Genomic DNA, 16,819 nt, shown 5'->3' with positions numbered 1-16,819 from the left:
TTATACTTCAGAGTCATAATAATAAAAATGGCATGGAATTGGCACAAAAACAGAAGTGAAGACTAATAGAACAGATTAGAAGACACAGAGTCATGCCCACATAAATATAGTTATCTCACACTAGACAAGGGTGCCAATAAACATAAAATGGAGAAAAGATAGCCTCTTCAACAACTGGTGCTGGGAAAAATGGAAATCCATAAGCAGTAGTAGAATGAAAATCTATCTCTCACCCTGCACAAAACTCAACTCAAAGTGGATCAAGGACTTGGGCATTAGACCAGAGACACTGCATCTACTAGAAGAAAAAATAGGCCCAACTCTCCACCATATTGGCTTAGGAACCAACTTCCTCAATAAGACTCCTAAAGTGCAAGAAGGAAAATCAAGAACCAATAAATGAGATGGTATCAAACTAAACAGCTTTTTAAAGCAAAGGAAACAATCAAGAACATGAACAGTGAGCCTTCAGAATGGGAGAAAAATCTTTATACCACCAGCACCTCAGACAGAGCATTAATTTCCAGGATATACAAAAAATTTAACACCATAAAAACAAATAACCCAATCAATAAAAGGAATGGACCAGGCACTTCACAGAAGAAAAAATATGAATGGTAAAAACAAATATATGAAATAATGTTCAACATATCTAGCAATTAGAGAAATGTAAATCAAACTACACTGAGATTCCATCCCACCTAAGTCAGAATGCCAATTATCAAGAATACAAGCAAGGGGCTGGGGATGTGGCTCAAGCGGTAGCGCGCTCGTCTGGCATGCGTGCGGCCCGGTTTCGATCCTCAGCACCACATACAAACAGAGATGTTGTGTCCGCTGAAAACTAAAAAATAAATATTAAAAAAAAAAAGAATACAAGCAACAAAAAATGTTGGTGTGGGGGTGCAGAAAGAGGTTCATTTATACATTGCTGGTGGGATTGCAAATTGATGCAACCACTCTGGAAAGCAGTATGGAGATTCCTTACAAAACCTGGAATGGAACCACATTTGACCCTGTTATCCCACTCCTGGGTTTATATCCAAATGACTTAAAATCAGCATACTACAGTGATGTAGCCACTTCAATACTTACAGCAGGTCAATTCACAATAACCAAGCTATGAAACCAGCCTAGATGCCCTACAGCAGACGAATGAATAAAGAAAATATGGCATATATACATAATGGAATATTAGCCATAAAGAAGAATGAAATTATGGCATTTGCTGGTAAATGGATGGAACTGGCGACTATCATGCTAAATCAAATAAACTAGTCCCCAAAAAATTAAAGGCAGAATGTTCTCTCTGATATGTGGATGCTAACCTATAACAAGGGAGGAGAAGATCAGAAGTTCATTGGACTAGACAAAAGGGAATGAAGGCTGGGGGGGCGGGGATGGGAATAGAAAAAACAGAATGAACCAGACCTATCTTTCCTATCCTCATATATAAACACATGACCAAAGAAACTCCACATTACGTACAACTACAAATTGGAACAAGTATCTATTCCATGTATGTGTGCTATTTCAAAATATCACTGTCATGTAAAAAAAAATTTAAGTAATAATTTTTTGTTCAACTTTCTGACGGGTTTCCAGTTTTCCAAGGAACTGTACCACCATCAATTTCACCACATACCTGCCAACAATAATTAGTATTGTTTCCTTCTTTGAAGTGGGTGTGAAGTATCTCCTTAGTGGTTTGATTTTCAATTCCCTAGTGACTAGTAACATTAAATATCTTTTCATATACTTATTGGCCATATGTGTATCTTCTTTAGAGAAATGTCTATTCAAATTCTCTTTTTACAGGGGGGTGGGGTTATAAGGGATTGAACTCGGGGGCACTAGACCACTGAGCCATATCCCCAACCTTAAAATTTTGTATTTTAGTTAGAGATAGGGTCTCATTGAATGGCTTAAAGCCTCACTTTTGCTGAGGCTGGCTTTGAACTCACAATCCTCCTGCTTCAGCTTCCTGAGCTGCTGGGATTACAGGCATGTGTCACTGCGCCCCACTTTTAAGATGGGTTGTCTTTTTATTGCTGATCTCTAAGAGTTCTACATATATTCTGGATATTAGATTATCTCATCAGATATATGATTTGCAAGAATTTTCTTCTATGCTGTGAATTGTCTTTTCACTTTTTTCATAGGGTTCTTTAAAGCAAAAAAAGTTTTTAATTTTAGTGAGTCCTAATTTATTTGGATTTTCCTTTATTTCTTTTGTTTTTTGATGTCTAAAACATTACAAGGATTTATACCTATGTTTTTCTTCAAAGAGTTTTATAATTTTTGCTTTTACATTTAAGTCTATGGCCAGTTTAATTTTTGTAGATAGTGTGAATACAGAGTCCAGGTTTATACTTTTGCAGATGGATAGCCAGTTGTCCCAGCACCATTTGTCCAAAAAAAATCTTTTTCCACTGAATTGTCTTGGCACCTGGCAAATGACTATCAATGTAAAGGCTTATTTCTGGAGTCTCAATTTTATCACACTGATCAAAGTCCATTCTTAAGAATGCCAGTACCATATTGTAGCTTTCAGTAAATTTGACGAAGTTTGAGTCCTTCAACTTTATTCTTTTTTTTTCTAATATTCATTTTTTTAAGGTGTAGATGGACACAACACAATGCCTTTATTTATTTATTTTTTTAATGTGGTGCTGAGGATCGAACCCGGGTCCCACCCATGCTAGGCGAGCGCTCTACCGCTGAGCCACAATCCCAGCCCCTCAACTTTATTCTTTTAAAAGACACTTTTGACTATTTTTGGTCTCTTGCTTTCCACATAAATTTTAAGATCAGTTCACTGATTCTTCAAAACTGGCATATGAAATTTTGACATGATTGAATTTGCAGACAGATTTGAAAAGAACTACCATCCTAAAAATATTGTATTACAATCTAAGACCACTGGATTATGACTTTCCATTTATTTAGGTTTTCTATTTTCAACACTTTCTTGTGATTTTCCACACACAAATCTTGCATTTATTTTGCTAAATTTATTCCTAAGTATTTTATTAGTTTAGATCCTATATAAAAGAAATTATTTTCATAACTTCATTTTTGGATTTTTCATTGCTACTATATAAAATTCCAATTTTTTTTTTCTTTCTTTTGGTACTGGGGATTGAACCCAAGAGTGTACTACCACTAAGCTACATCCCTATCCCTACCCCCTTTTATTTTTTGAGACAGGGTCTAAGTTACTGAGGTTGGCCTCAAACCTGTGATCCTCCTGCCTTAGCATGTGGCATAGCACCCAACTCTCCAACTGACTTTTGCATACTGATCTTATATCCTGAAACCTTGCTGAATGCTTCATTATTTTTAATAGTTCATTTGTGGATTCTGCAGGATTCTCCATATGTAGGGAGTTCTAGTTATTTGTGGTAATTATGTTCTCCAAAGTTGTGACAACCACTGAATTAGTGAATACTGAACCCATCTATCCTAGAGGAAATATATGTACAGATACATGTACACTTACACAAAAATTATTATCTTAAATCCTAAAGGCATATCATAGTATGTTCTATTTTTAAAATTTTACCATATAGAGAATAGGTTCAGAAGTGTTAACATGTTTGAAGCCACCATACTAACAGATGCCAAGGGAATTCAAACCCATCCAACTGACTCCAGTGCCAGAACTTCTTGCATTACACTGTTCTGTACTCTAGCATTTTCATCTTCTGGTCATTTCTGCATGAGAACTTTTTAATAATGTCACCTTGTTCAACTATGTGTAAATTGCATGCTTAGCTCAAAATTTTCACCTCCCCACATGTCCATGAATAACCCATAAGGGCCCCACAAGTATGGACTTTGAAATTACAAATAAATTTTTAGTGAACAGATGAAATTGCAAATATGGGTAACTGTGCATAATGAGAATCATTGCACAAGATTATGTCATCCAAAAAGAGACTTTTGTTTCTTCCTTTCCTGCATTCTGTTTTCTTATCTAATTGTCCTGGGTTTTAGCCTTCACAACAATGTTGACTAGAAGTAATTAAGAGTTAAAATTTTGTCTCTTTCTTGGTTTTCAATCTTTCACCATTAGGTATGTTATTTGGAGGCTATTCATAGATGCCCTCTATCATATTGAGTAAGCTCCCTTTTACTTCTACTTTATCATGAAAGGGTACTGGGTTTTTCAAATGCTTTTGCTGTGTACGTTGAGATTACAGACTGAGAAATGTTTTTGTTCTTTCTTCTATTAATGTGACATAACATAGTGATTGGTTTTTCAAATTGTAAACTAATCTTGCTTTCTTGAGATAAATGCAATTTGATCATGGTATGACTCTAGACTCAGTTTAGGTTTTTTTTTTTTTCCCTAGAGGAATGTTGTTTTCTATGTTCATAAGTGATATTGTCCTGTAGTTTCCTTTTCTTGTTATGTTCTGGTATCAGAGTAATAATAACATAATATAGTTAGTTAGAAAGTATGATCTCTTCTATTTTTGAGTTTGTGAAGCATTGGTGTTGATTCTTTAAAAAATTGGTAGAGTTCATCAAGAAGCTATCTAGGTTTACACTTTTCTTTTGGAGGGGGATTTTTTTTCCCCGATACTGGGAAATGAGCAAAGAGATGCTTTACCGCTGTGCCACATTCCCTTTTTAATTTTTTATATTTTAAGATAGCTCTCACTAAGTTGCAAAGGCTGACCTTGATCTTATGATCCTCCTGCCTCAGCTTCCCTCACTCCTTCTGGAAATTTTTTTTTTTTTGTACCAGGGATTGAATTCAGAGGCACTCAACCACTGAGCCACATCCCCAGCCCTATTTTCGGGGTCTCACTGAGTTGCTTAGCACCTTGCTTTTTATTGAGGCTGACTTTGAACTCACAATTCTCCTGTCTCAGCCTCCTGAGCCGCTGGGATAACAGACATGCATCACCACATCCGGCTGAAATATTTTTTGATTACAAATAAAATCTCTTAATTTATTAAAAATCTACTCAGGTTTGTCTTTTTAAGAATATTTCAATAATTTGTATCTTTCAAGTAATTTGTTCATTTCATTGGCTTATCTGATTTGTTAATATGCCATTATTCTCAATGTTTTTTCATATTCTTATTATTTTGGTAAGATCACTAATAATGTTCCTGCTCTCAGATATCATTTTCATAATTTGAGACTCCTTTTTCCTTGATCAGTCTAAGCTGAAGATTTGTCAATTTCTGTTGATCTTTAAAAGTAACCATACTTTGGTTTGGCCAATTTTCTCTATTGTATTTTATTTTCCTATACTATTTTTATTTATTTATGTTTTTTGTATGCGTGTGTATGCTGGGGATCAAACCCAGGGTTTCTTCACACATGCTAGGCAATCTCTCTACTGCTAAATACAGTCTAGCCCTCCAGTCTACTTTTTATTACCATTCCTTCCGCTTCCTTTGGGTTTTATTTACTCTTCTATTAGTAATTAACATTGTTCATATTGGAAACATATGTGCCTCACTAGTTTTATCAATATGCAGTGAGACTTGAGGGCAATAATAATTGCTTTTTGCTTCAAAGTCTGTTTTTTTCTCATACCAATAAAAACACATTGGCCTTCTTACATTATTATCTCCATGGTATACCACTTTATGCTGTTTTTACTTGCAATCTTTCTGCATCGTTAGGCTTATATTTAAGTCTTGAAAACTGAGTCTGACTAGATTTTTTAAAAATCCAGGCTGATATTCTTTTTGTCTTTTATTTATTTTTTTTAAAGAGAGAGAGAATTTTAATATTTATTTTTCAGTTTTTTTTGGCGGACACAACATCTTTGTTTGTATGTGGTGCTGAGGATCGAACCCGGGTCGCACACATGCCAGGTGAGCATGCTACCACTTGAGCCATATCCCCAGCCCTCTTTTTGTCTTTTAAATGGAACTTGGTCCATTTACATTTAGTGGAATTACTGATATACACACACAGTGCATCTATTTACTCCCTTCTACTTTTATAATTTGTCTCACTTATTCTGTTTCTTATTTTTTTCTTCTTTGAATCTGTAATGTTTACCAATCATTCCAAATATTTTTCCTTTACTGGTCTATAAGTTTTATAATCAAATCTGGTTTGTTTGTTTTTTAGAAAACACACGTATCCTTTAATTTCCCAATGTGTAATATCAATACGTTATAAAACTTTTTTATTTTTGGTTCTTATGCTGTTGTAATTTTAATTCTGTAGAGTTTTAAAACTTCATATTTATTGTTTTTGTGTTTTGATATACTGGGGATTGAACCCAGGGGTACTCTACCACTGAGCTACAACCTAAGTCATTTTTATTTTGAGACAGGTTCTTGACAAGTTGCTCAGGTTGGCCTTGAAAGTGCAATTCTCCTAACTCAGCCTCCTAACTCAATGTTCATTTATATTCACTCATAAAATTATTTTCTTTGTTCTTCAATCTTTTTTGTTGTTGTTGTTGTTGTTTTTGTATCTCTGACCTTCATTTTCCTTCAAACTAAAAAAAAAAAAAAAATGCTTTAGAAACTTTTTCTTCAGAAATTTCCTTCAGTGAGGAGCTAGGGTTGTGGCTTAGTGGTAGAGTGCTTGCCTTGCATGTGTGGGGCACTGGGTTCGATTCTCAGCACACATAAAAGTGAACAAAATCAAGGTCCTTCAATGTCTGAAAAAATATTTTAAAAAAAGAAAGAAATTTCCTTCAGTGAGAAGTTTGGGTCCATCTAAAACTAAAAATATAAAGAAATTTGGATAGTGGCAAACTGTGATACTGTGAAGTAATTATATATTTGGTCTTTGTACCCATTTTCTGGCATACAACTCCCAAAATTCTTGGAATCCCTGAACTGACAAAATAGGGTCTAAAAGGCTGCTTTTGCTAAAAATACTGACTCTTCACTTGGTCCTGCAATGCCTAATGGGTAACTAAAAGCATCTCTACCTTCATTCTGGGTCTTCTTTGCTACCTTAAACTTTGGGTCAGATTCCTACCAAACTCTGCATGTAGGCATGTTAATCATTTAAGGAGTGTTCATCTAAAGCTGGTAATCCTTCACTTTCAAGGCTGAAGGTTCCAAGATAAGAACAATTAAGATATTTTGAACACTGGCGGGAACATCATAATCAATACACAGTTAACTGCCAGTGTTATAATGTCCTGTTTCAGACCATCTGAGTAGAACCTAGAAGTTTCCAATCATTGCTCTAAATCGGAAGGTCTAACTCCATGTTGTCTTTCTGATTTGCGCTTTCTGAGTCATACTCTCCAACAGTCACCTTGTATTCCAGGAACAACATATCTGATTGATCAACACTTCGCAAGAAGAGTCAAAACTGCATCCAGGGAGCAGTAACACTCTTATCAGTAGTAATGATCAGCCAAACCAAAGTGTGACCATGTCTACTAGACTATGCATACTTGGTATCCTCAACTTTTATTCTTCCCATTTAATCCCAAAGATCTTGTTAGCTCCTCAAAGACAGGGCTTAGAACACTAGTACCCATTTCCCAATGTGGTCACACTGAATAATACATTCCTTTCCTACTTCACCATTACTTCTCTGCTTGATTTTGGGGGAAAGTGGTCAGATCTGTTGTGTTCGCACTACCCAAAGTCAGCCCCCCACCCCACCCCACAGCCTAGAACTCTAAAAGTACCAGTTCTTTACTCAGACCTGCAGATGCCTAATGGGTAATTAAAAGTTACAGTGCCTTTTTCTATTCTAATTAATTGACTGCTAGCTTCAGAATGGAAGCTGGTCCCAAGAAATATCAAAGCAGGATTAGAGGATTGGGACTTTCAGTCCCACCTCTCAATCACTGGATAGGGGAGAAAGGATGAAAGCTGACCACAAATGGATAATAATTTAATAAATTATTCACATGCATATGCAATGAAGTCTTTTTTAAAAAATGACTGGGTTTGGAGAGCTTACAGATTATTGAACATATGGAGGTTTCTGGAGGGTGGTGAACCCCTTTTTCTCTTATCCCTTATCCTCTGCATCCCTTCATTTATATCCTTTGTAAAAATCCTTTATAATAAACTGTTTAATGCGTTTGCCTGAGTTTTATGAGCTACTCAAGGAAATTAACTAAACAGAAGAGGGTTGGATTGTGGGAAGCCTGATTTATAGCTGATGAGTCAACACAGGTAAAACAACCTGGGTCTTATAGATGGCATCTAAAGGGATAAGGTAGGACTCTGGGGGACTGACCCCTCAATCTGTGGGAGCTCACACTTTCTCTGAATCAATCAGAACTGACTTGGTTCAAAGAACACACAGCTGATGTCCACTGCAGAACTGATTCCTTGCTTGTCATTGGGAAAAGTCCCCATACATTTGGAGGTCACAGAAGTCTGTGTTGACTGTGGTGTGATAGCAGAGGGAAAAACAAAAAACCAGGGAGCTTGTTTTTCTAACATGAAAGTTCTTGCGGTGGCGTATGAAGGTCTATTTCACTATGATTCATAAGAGATATCTGTTTAATGTAGAATTTGTGGTTAGTTTGTAGTTATTTTCTTTCAGATCATTAAGGATATTCCATTGTATTTTAGTTTCTATTACTACTGTTATATTAGTCACTTGTTGGTATAGCTAATATTCCTTTGAAGGAATTTTTCCTATCTGGTGAAGAATTTCTACATTTAATTTTTTAAAGTACTACTGTTTTTCTCCATGTGAATTTCCTTTAATGTATCCTTCTGGAAATTATTATACTTCTTTACCTTCTGAATGGTTGTCTCACATCAAGGTTCTAAAAAACTTCCCATGATAGAGCATTCAAATGTCTCTAACTTCATTTTTCCCTCTCTTCCTTCTGGGACTCCAAGTAATAAACACTGGACATTTTCCCCTCTATCTTCTGTGTCTCATACTCTTCATGTTTTTTATTTTCTCCACTTTATGCTATATTTGGGTTAATTTCTTCAGACCTTTCTTCCAGTTAATAATTCTATCCTCAGCTATACATGTTAAACATGTGCATTACCCTTTCAATTTCAATTATAATACTTCAGTTCAAAATGTTCTTTCTCATTTTTTAAATTTCCCAGTTCACACTTGATAATTTCTTACTCCTTTCAAGTATATTCAAATTTGTCCTCCCTTTCTTAAAAAAATAGCATATTTTTATGACTTGGATGTCACCATTCCAATGTCTGAAATTTCTAATATGTTTCTGTTATCTAGTCTAACTCACGTTGTCTTGTTTTCCAGGGTATCTGTCTATTTTTTACTGAGAGTTGGATTACTTGAAAAACTACTTATAGGAACAATATAAGACCTAGAATGAAGGCATCTTCTTTTTAAGAGGATTTACACTTGCTTCTTCTAATCTTCTAGGAACACTGCCCAATTCTGAACCATAATGAAGGCTTCAGGTTCTCCAGAAGACTCAGAAGGCATTTTGAACATACTCAATAATTTCTCAGGATGACTAATTCCTTTTCTTAACTTGAGGACAGCCTTTTGGAGTCCCAGCTTATTATGAAAAGAGTCTCTGGTAAGACGTCCCCCCTTGGGAACATACTTGATTTTTTTATATTTGTGGCCCTTGTCCTACTACACTGATAAATAAGTTCAAATTTATTGGATTAGCAAATGCCACCACGATAAGACAGCTTTCATTCTCATTTACTATTACTGAAATGATCTAAACATAATCAAATGATATGACCTCTGTGACAGAATTAGATTTTACAACCTATTAAAAAATACTGGCACTTGATCCACATTATAAGGGGCATGTTACAAATGACATTAAGGCTTTTAATTCTTTATTATCTGTGAAAGTATAATATAGCAATTAGCATAATATTTGTAATATGTAATGATCTACCACTATCTACCATTTCTGGCATTAATTTATGATTTGATATTCACGTTAATTTCTCATTCATGCAGTAGAATTCTTCTTATTAATTCTGGTAGGATTTTTTTCAGTAGAGATAAATGTGTGAGCCAAGAATAATAGTGTATGCCCATAATCCCAGCAATTCAGGAAACTGAGGCAAAAGTATCTCAAGTTTGAAGATAGCCTCAGAAACTTAATAAGATCCTGTCTCAAACTTTAAAAATAAAAATTCAAAAAGGACTGGGAAGTAGCTGAACTGTACAGCATCCCTGAGTTTAACCCCCAGTTTAAAAAAAAAAAAAATGAGGAGAGAGAAATAATAACTAAGGGTGTACAGAAATTAGGATATTCATCATAGCATTATAGTACTGGAAAACTGGAAACAACTGTCTAAGAATAAACCAATTGAAAAGCTTATGATATTTCTATACAATGTAAATAATAAGTGACACTTAGAAATTGTGTTTTATAAATAATTATAAGTGAAAATTATATCTTATTTTTAAATATAAGTTATAAAAGGATATACTTTATTTCATAAACATTTTAAAAAGTATCTGTCAACTGGTTATCTCTAGATTCTAAAATTATAAGCAATTTTATCTCTATTGTTTTTCTTTATTCTAAATAAGCAATAAATTACAACAGAGTCTACACAGAATATATTATTTACAAAACTCACGAGTTATTTAAGAGTTTCTTTAATATAAAGACTAAGTTATTTTAGAACAAGAGTCAACATGTATTTAATAGGTCTTTTTTCCAAATAAAATATTCTGATAATTCTATAGAATCAAAATACTACTTGAAAATACCATAGAACATACCCAATATTTCCATTTTTAAGAAGTTAACAGATCTTAAGTATTAACATGTTAATATTTATATTCAAAAAATATACACTTTGATTTAATTACCTATCCAGAGCTTCCTTGAAGTATTTTCTCTGAACATCAAACTGAAAGACTGTACGTTCACAATCAGTTGAGGCATTATCACTACCCCCATGTTTCTTTAGGAAGGCATCAAATCCATTCTCATCTGGATATTTCAAACTACCCATGAATACCACTAAGTGAAAAGAACAGAAAGTCACACAACACAAAAATATAGCCAATATATTTATTACGAAGGATGAACTTTCTTATATGTGCAAAACATTTGAAAGAAAATATTCCAAGGCATTAACAATGTTTGTTTCGTTAATACTTACTTTCTTTATTACATTTCTGTTTTTGCATCATTCTATAATGCTCACATATTTTATGTTAAGAAAAATTAAGCACTTCATTTTTAAAGAAAAATAAGACAAGCATACACAATTTATTTATAAAAAGGTTAAAACTGAACACAAGCAATATATATATGACAATTGTTACCATAAAAACTAATAAAGTAAAAAGTTTCCTCTCAAATATCTTAGAAAAATTAAATGAGTAATTCACACACAAAAAAAGTATGGATGTAAATATTTGCAACTATGTAACATCCACACAGCCTTTATTTAGGTACATTCCTAATTAAACTAAAGTTTTCTATTTTGTTTTGTTTTTATATTAATTATGTCTTTTTTTTTCTGTATTTCTGGTGTTCTAACATCTTTGGGCATTACAAACACTCAAACAGACTTCCCCAACAAGGGCTAACCAATTCCTAATGAATAGCAATCATTTCCCAATCTGTTGTCTTTATCATAACTTGAAAAATAATGCCTGTATTTTAAAATGTTTCATTTTCATCATCATTATAAGTACACTAAAGAAAATTAAAATCACCCCTGTGATATTCATAAGTCAAAGATTTCTTAGCTCCTTTTCTGGTTAAATATATCATACATATATTTATATATATTTATATAAGTATCTAACCAATTACTTATCTTTGAAATCAATGCATACAAATTTGGATGTGGGGGAACACCGGGGAATGAAAGATCTTACTGTGCTCCAAAAAGTGTGCCAGCCCGGGCAGGTCATCTGGATCAGCAAAACTCCCAACTCCAACACAAAGAGCCGCTGCAGACTGGAGTAAGTAGAACACATAAAAATAGTTGAGTCAATTCTAAAAGAGTAATTTCAGCATCGCATTGTAAGGATTCATTTGGAGATGGAAGTTTTCCAATACAAACTAACAAAATTCTTTCCCTGAGAATCAGGAGGAGCAGCAAAGTGAAACTCACCAGAACTGTGTCAGTTTCACCCTGCTGCTCCTCCACTTGCCATCCTGCCAAATGCTGAACAGGTGCAGACCTAGAGGGGAAAAAGCAGAAACAGACAGAAACAAAAGGAAGAGGGACTGGCCAGCCCACCCAAATATTATTTCATGTCAGCATTTCAGAATTCTGAACCAAGTTTGTCCCCAGAATTATTAGATTGGGGAAATCTGCAGAAATAACATATTTAGGTTGATTAAAGATTAAGCAATTGAAAGCTCTGTTACTAGATGTGAAATCTCTCAATATGTTACTTAGAAAGTTTTTATTTTATTAAAATAGGGAGTAAACTAATGTTTTAGGAATCTACTGAACAAAAACAATAAGTAAATGGTTAAAGATAAAATCTTTAGCTATTAAAAAATGACAGAAATAGACTTTAAAGAGGCTTTTTAGTTCTTCACTTCTTACTAAACATATACCGCATATATTACTTATCATTATACATTCTCCCAATACCTTGGGAAAATCAAGCTTTTAACAAAATAGATGGCCAAGAGGTATACCAAACTCTGCAGTTAAAATGATTGGGGCATATCATTAAATCACTGTAAGTTAAAGGACACCAAAAAAGGAAAGAAAAACAGTCAATTTGAATAATTGAAGATAGGAAAGCAAATATTTCTCAAATTTTATAAATGTCAATTTTACAGAGCTAATCCATTTGGTAAAGTGGGGTTTTGATAAATAGGTTACCTTCTTCGGAAAAGAGCGTTTTAAAAATTGGGGCTGGGGATGTAGCTCAGTGGTGGAATATATGCCCCTGCGTTAAATTCCCAGCACCACCAAAAAAAAAAAAAAAAAAAAAAGTATGTACCTGGCATACAATCTAACCATGTGTCAGAAAACATAAGTATGTTTAAAGAAGAACCAAACAGCCTCACTTGATACCATAAATCTCATTTTGAAGACTCAGGCACATAATAAACTCAGTCAAAACATGGGGAAATATCCACTTCTTCCAACCACAGTCTAACCTGTTCTGTGATGTTTAATTGATGCCTAACCTGCTTTCAGCTCCAACTACCCCATAAAGATTTCTTGTCTCGACCAGCAGGGTTGAAGACATTTTTGAATAAGTTGACTTAAACCACAGTTTATCAGTCAGCTTTGACCACAGCAAAAACAGGCTCTGCGATTGCTAGAAAAGAAATTCATACTTGAGAATTTTCTACCCAAGAAATTCATAATGGAGAAATGCATACTTGAGAATTAAGAAAGCTCTGAACAAATCATAATTCAGTGTATATCATACTTAAATTTCAATCTTACTAATTTATTAAACTTTCAGATCAAAACAATTTGGGGGAAGGAAGAAAATGGAGGGAATAAAACATGTTTCAGAAACTTCTTAATTAGGCAAAGAGTCTCAAAAAAAAGCTATATTTTTTCTTTCCATTTCCTTTATTAATTTTCATATTTACCATAAACAATGTTCATACTTCCCAAATAATAATTAAATCATAAAACACTTCAAAACCTGTACCACTCATAAGCTACCTCTTACCTAGACTAAACTACTTGAGTTTCTTTTTCCAGACACTTATTCATTCAGTGAACTAAATCATTTTTCCATTGTTACAACCTTGGAATCTTTCCTTTCACTTGGGTACCTATTACTTCTGGAATCAAAATGATCTATTTAAACTACAATTATCAATTAAGAAAACATATAAAGAAGTCTAAAGCTTGGGGAGAGCTCCTTATAGACAGACAGAAATTGCAGAAAGACAGATAAAGAAGGAATTGTATAGATAAGAAATATGTAATTTAAAAAAAAAAAAAAAAGAAAAGAAAAAGGTCTGAGATCATAGGCAGGTATTGTGGAATATGCCTGCAATGCCAGCTATTCAGGACACTGAGATATGAGTACCCAAGTTCAAGGCCAGCCTGAGTAACTTAGTCAGATGCTGTCTCAAAACAAAATAAAAAGGACTGGGAATATAGTTCAGGAGTTCAGTCCTGAGTTCAATCCCTAGTAGTGGGAGGAAGGGAGGGGAAAAAAGGGGAAGGAGGCCTAAGATCCTCCAGAAAGACAGGGACAGGGCTAGAATTAGAACCCAGGTTTCCTGACTATCAGTGTTCTTTCTAATCGATAACTTTTCTTACAATTCTGCAATTTTTCTTCTTTTATATTATTGCTACATTTGGAAATGAGATCTATTTTAAAAGTGAATTTATTAATCCCCAATTTGTTTATAAAGACTTATAGATTACCAGGTGACTCTCTCTCTCTTTCTCTTTCTCTCTCTCTCTCACACACACACAGACACACATTTTTTTCAGTGTTTTGAGTTTCATCTCTAAAGCTTTTCAGGCTAACACCACTTGGCCTATCATACTACACAAAAACAATTCAACATTTTAGTAGTAAAGGGCAAAAGTTCCTTAAAAACATGACTCAGGGCTGCATGTGGTAGCATACACCCGTAATCCCATTGGCTCGGAGGATGAGACAAGAGGATCACAATTTCAAAGCCAGCCTCAGCAAAAGTGAGGCACTAAGCAATTCAGTGAGACCCTGTCTTTAAATAAAATAAAATAAAAATGGGGCTGGAGATGTGGCTTAATGGTTCACTGCCCTGAATTCGATTCCCAGTACCCAAAAAACAGGGGGTAGGGGGGACATGACTCAACAGCCTGAACAACTTGGTTGAAAGAACTGGTACACTCTTTCTTTAAAAAAAATATTCTCCAGGAAGAGTGACTATCAAACAATTCATTTAAAAACATCACTGAAGCCAGGTGCAATGATATCTGCCTATACTCCCCAGCTACTTGGGAAGCTGAGGCAGGAGGATCATCTGAGCCCAGGAGTTGAAGACCATCCTGGGCAACATAGCAAGACCCTCATCTCAAAACAAACAAAATTTACCATTGAAGACTTTTTAAGTATTCATGTAACACCTAAATTTTAGTTTAATAATCTGATGGTAAATCCTGCATAAGTAAATTATACCATGTCGAATGTGTTATCAATAGTCAAGAAACTAACTCTAATTTGCTGGTCAATTCCACTGTAATGCCTCCAAAATATTATCTGCTAACATGGGAACTCCCTACTGCAAAATGGAAGCACACTTCAAAAAAATAATGTGAGAAAAATTTACTATCAAGACTTATATAACTATTCATTGGTTGCTATTATATATTAAATGAAGTTCAACTCCCTTTCTATTAAACTGTTGTAATGTAATTATTTGTCCCAACCTTTGGTGCTTTTCACAAAAATAACTAAGTCAATTCAATTATCTAGATAGAAATTACCCACATAGTCCAGAGGAAGATTCTACACTACTGGCCTCATTCTTTTCTTCATCTTTTTCTAGTCTCTCCAAGAATACACTCTTATTCCTTTATCTCAGGCTAAGAATTATACAGATCCTCACCTCTTGGCAATTGTTCTTAAAAATATAAGGTACACAAATACACATAAATTCATATATTACCACTGATCACCTCTGAAAGGTTATTAAGAATTTTGTTTTGTTTTCAGAATACCTCAGATATTTAGAATTAGAACCCAGGTTTAATATAAAAATTTTATATTCCATTAGTTTCTATAACAAGCATTACTTTTATAATCAGTATAATATGTTTTCAAAATATAATCCTTATATAGAATACAGAACAGACATTTACTGAAGTTCAAAAGAAAAACATTTACTTCCTTTTTGGTGGTAAGAAATAAAGCATGAGTTTAAAAGTTATCCCAAAGAATTCCCAAATTTGAAAAGGACAAAATAATAGACATGACTCACACCTGTTTTTCAGTGGTTTTCTTTCTAGCTTCTGCCCTCTCTTCCAATTCTTCCAACTCATTATCCTCTGTATCAAGATCAACTTCATCATGCTCATCATCATCAAATTCACCTTCATCATCAAAACCCTCTTCATCATCATCTTCTATCTCAGCCCCAGAATCTTCATCATCATCATCTTCTTCATCATCATCTTCTTCTCCTTCTCCTTCTTCTCCTTCCTCCTCCTCCTCTTCCTCCTCTTCATCATCTGTTGCATTTCCTGTTTTACCTTCCATATTACTTAGATCTGAAATCAAAAGTGCCTGCAAGCCATTCCGTAATTTGATGTATCTGAAAAAAAATCATAAAATATTTTGATTCAGACATTCATTCATAAGCCCAACACAAGCGATGAGCTTGGTGAAATTTAAGGAAAAAAATGTCAAGCACAAATGCATGCACACACACGCACACATACACAAAAAATGAATACTAGAGTGCACACCCCCAACTTATCTGCAGTTTGATTTGCCCAATCATGATCCCAAAATACTAATTAATACATTTTTTAAATGTTTTTTAGTTGTTGATGGACATTTGTTTTTGTGTGGTGCTGAGAACTGAACACAGTGCCTCGCACATGCTAGGCAAGTGCTCTACCACTAAGCTACAACCCCATCCCTAATTCATACATTTTAAAAGGTACATTGTTCTTAAATATCACACCATCCTGCTATTGTCCAGCCTAAGATGTGATTATCCCTTTGTGCATACAATACCTACCCATTACTCACTTAGTAAACTGTCTTGCTTATCAGATGGTCTACTGCAGGATCATAGTGCTTATGTTTAAGTAACCATTAATTTACTCAGTGGTCCCCCAAACACAAGAGTGATGATGTTAATAATTCAGATATGGCAAGAGAAGCCACAAAGTACTTCCTTTAAGTGAGAAGGTGAAAGTTCTCAACTAAATTAAAAAAAAAAAAAAATATATATATATATATATATATATATATATATAT

At 34.3% G+C, this 16,819-nt stretch overlaps 1 protein-coding gene across 3 annotated transcripts in view; it reads right to left on the bottom strand.

Moving 5' to 3' along the window:
- Nucleotides 1-16,819, bottom strand: part of Nrdc (nardilysin convertase) — an 89,007-nt gene that overhangs the window by 52,333 nt on the left and 19,855 nt on the right. Inside the window, exons 2-6 of one of the 3 annotated variants that reach the window (XM_015485007.2) lie at nt 15,815-16,145; nt 13,059-13,192; nt 12,019-12,088; nt 11,780-11,861; nt 10,757-10,910 (exon numbers count right to left, since the gene is read on the bottom strand). In XM_015485007.2, coding sequence (XP_015340493.1) covers nt 10,757-10,910; nt 11,780-11,861; nt 12,019-12,088; nt 13,059-13,192; nt 15,815-16,145 — 771 coding nt within the window. The remainder of the gene's footprint in view (nt 1-10,756; nt 10,911-11,779; nt 11,862-12,018; nt 12,089-13,058; nt 13,193-15,814; nt 16,146-16,819) is intronic. The other 2 variants (XM_048815396.1, XM_015485008.2) reach the window with 2 other exon arrangements.

This window comes from Marmota marmota, unplaced genomic scaffold, assembly GCF_001458135.2.
Source record: "Marmota marmota marmota unplaced genomic scaffold, marMar, whole genome shotgun sequence".
In the NCBI taxonomy this organism is placed as follows: domain Eukaryota; kingdom Metazoa; phylum Chordata; class Mammalia; order Rodentia; family Sciuridae; genus Marmota; species Marmota marmota.
The sequence above is the reverse complement of the archived record's forward strand: the minus strand, read 5'-3'. Positions and strand labels throughout refer to the sequence as shown.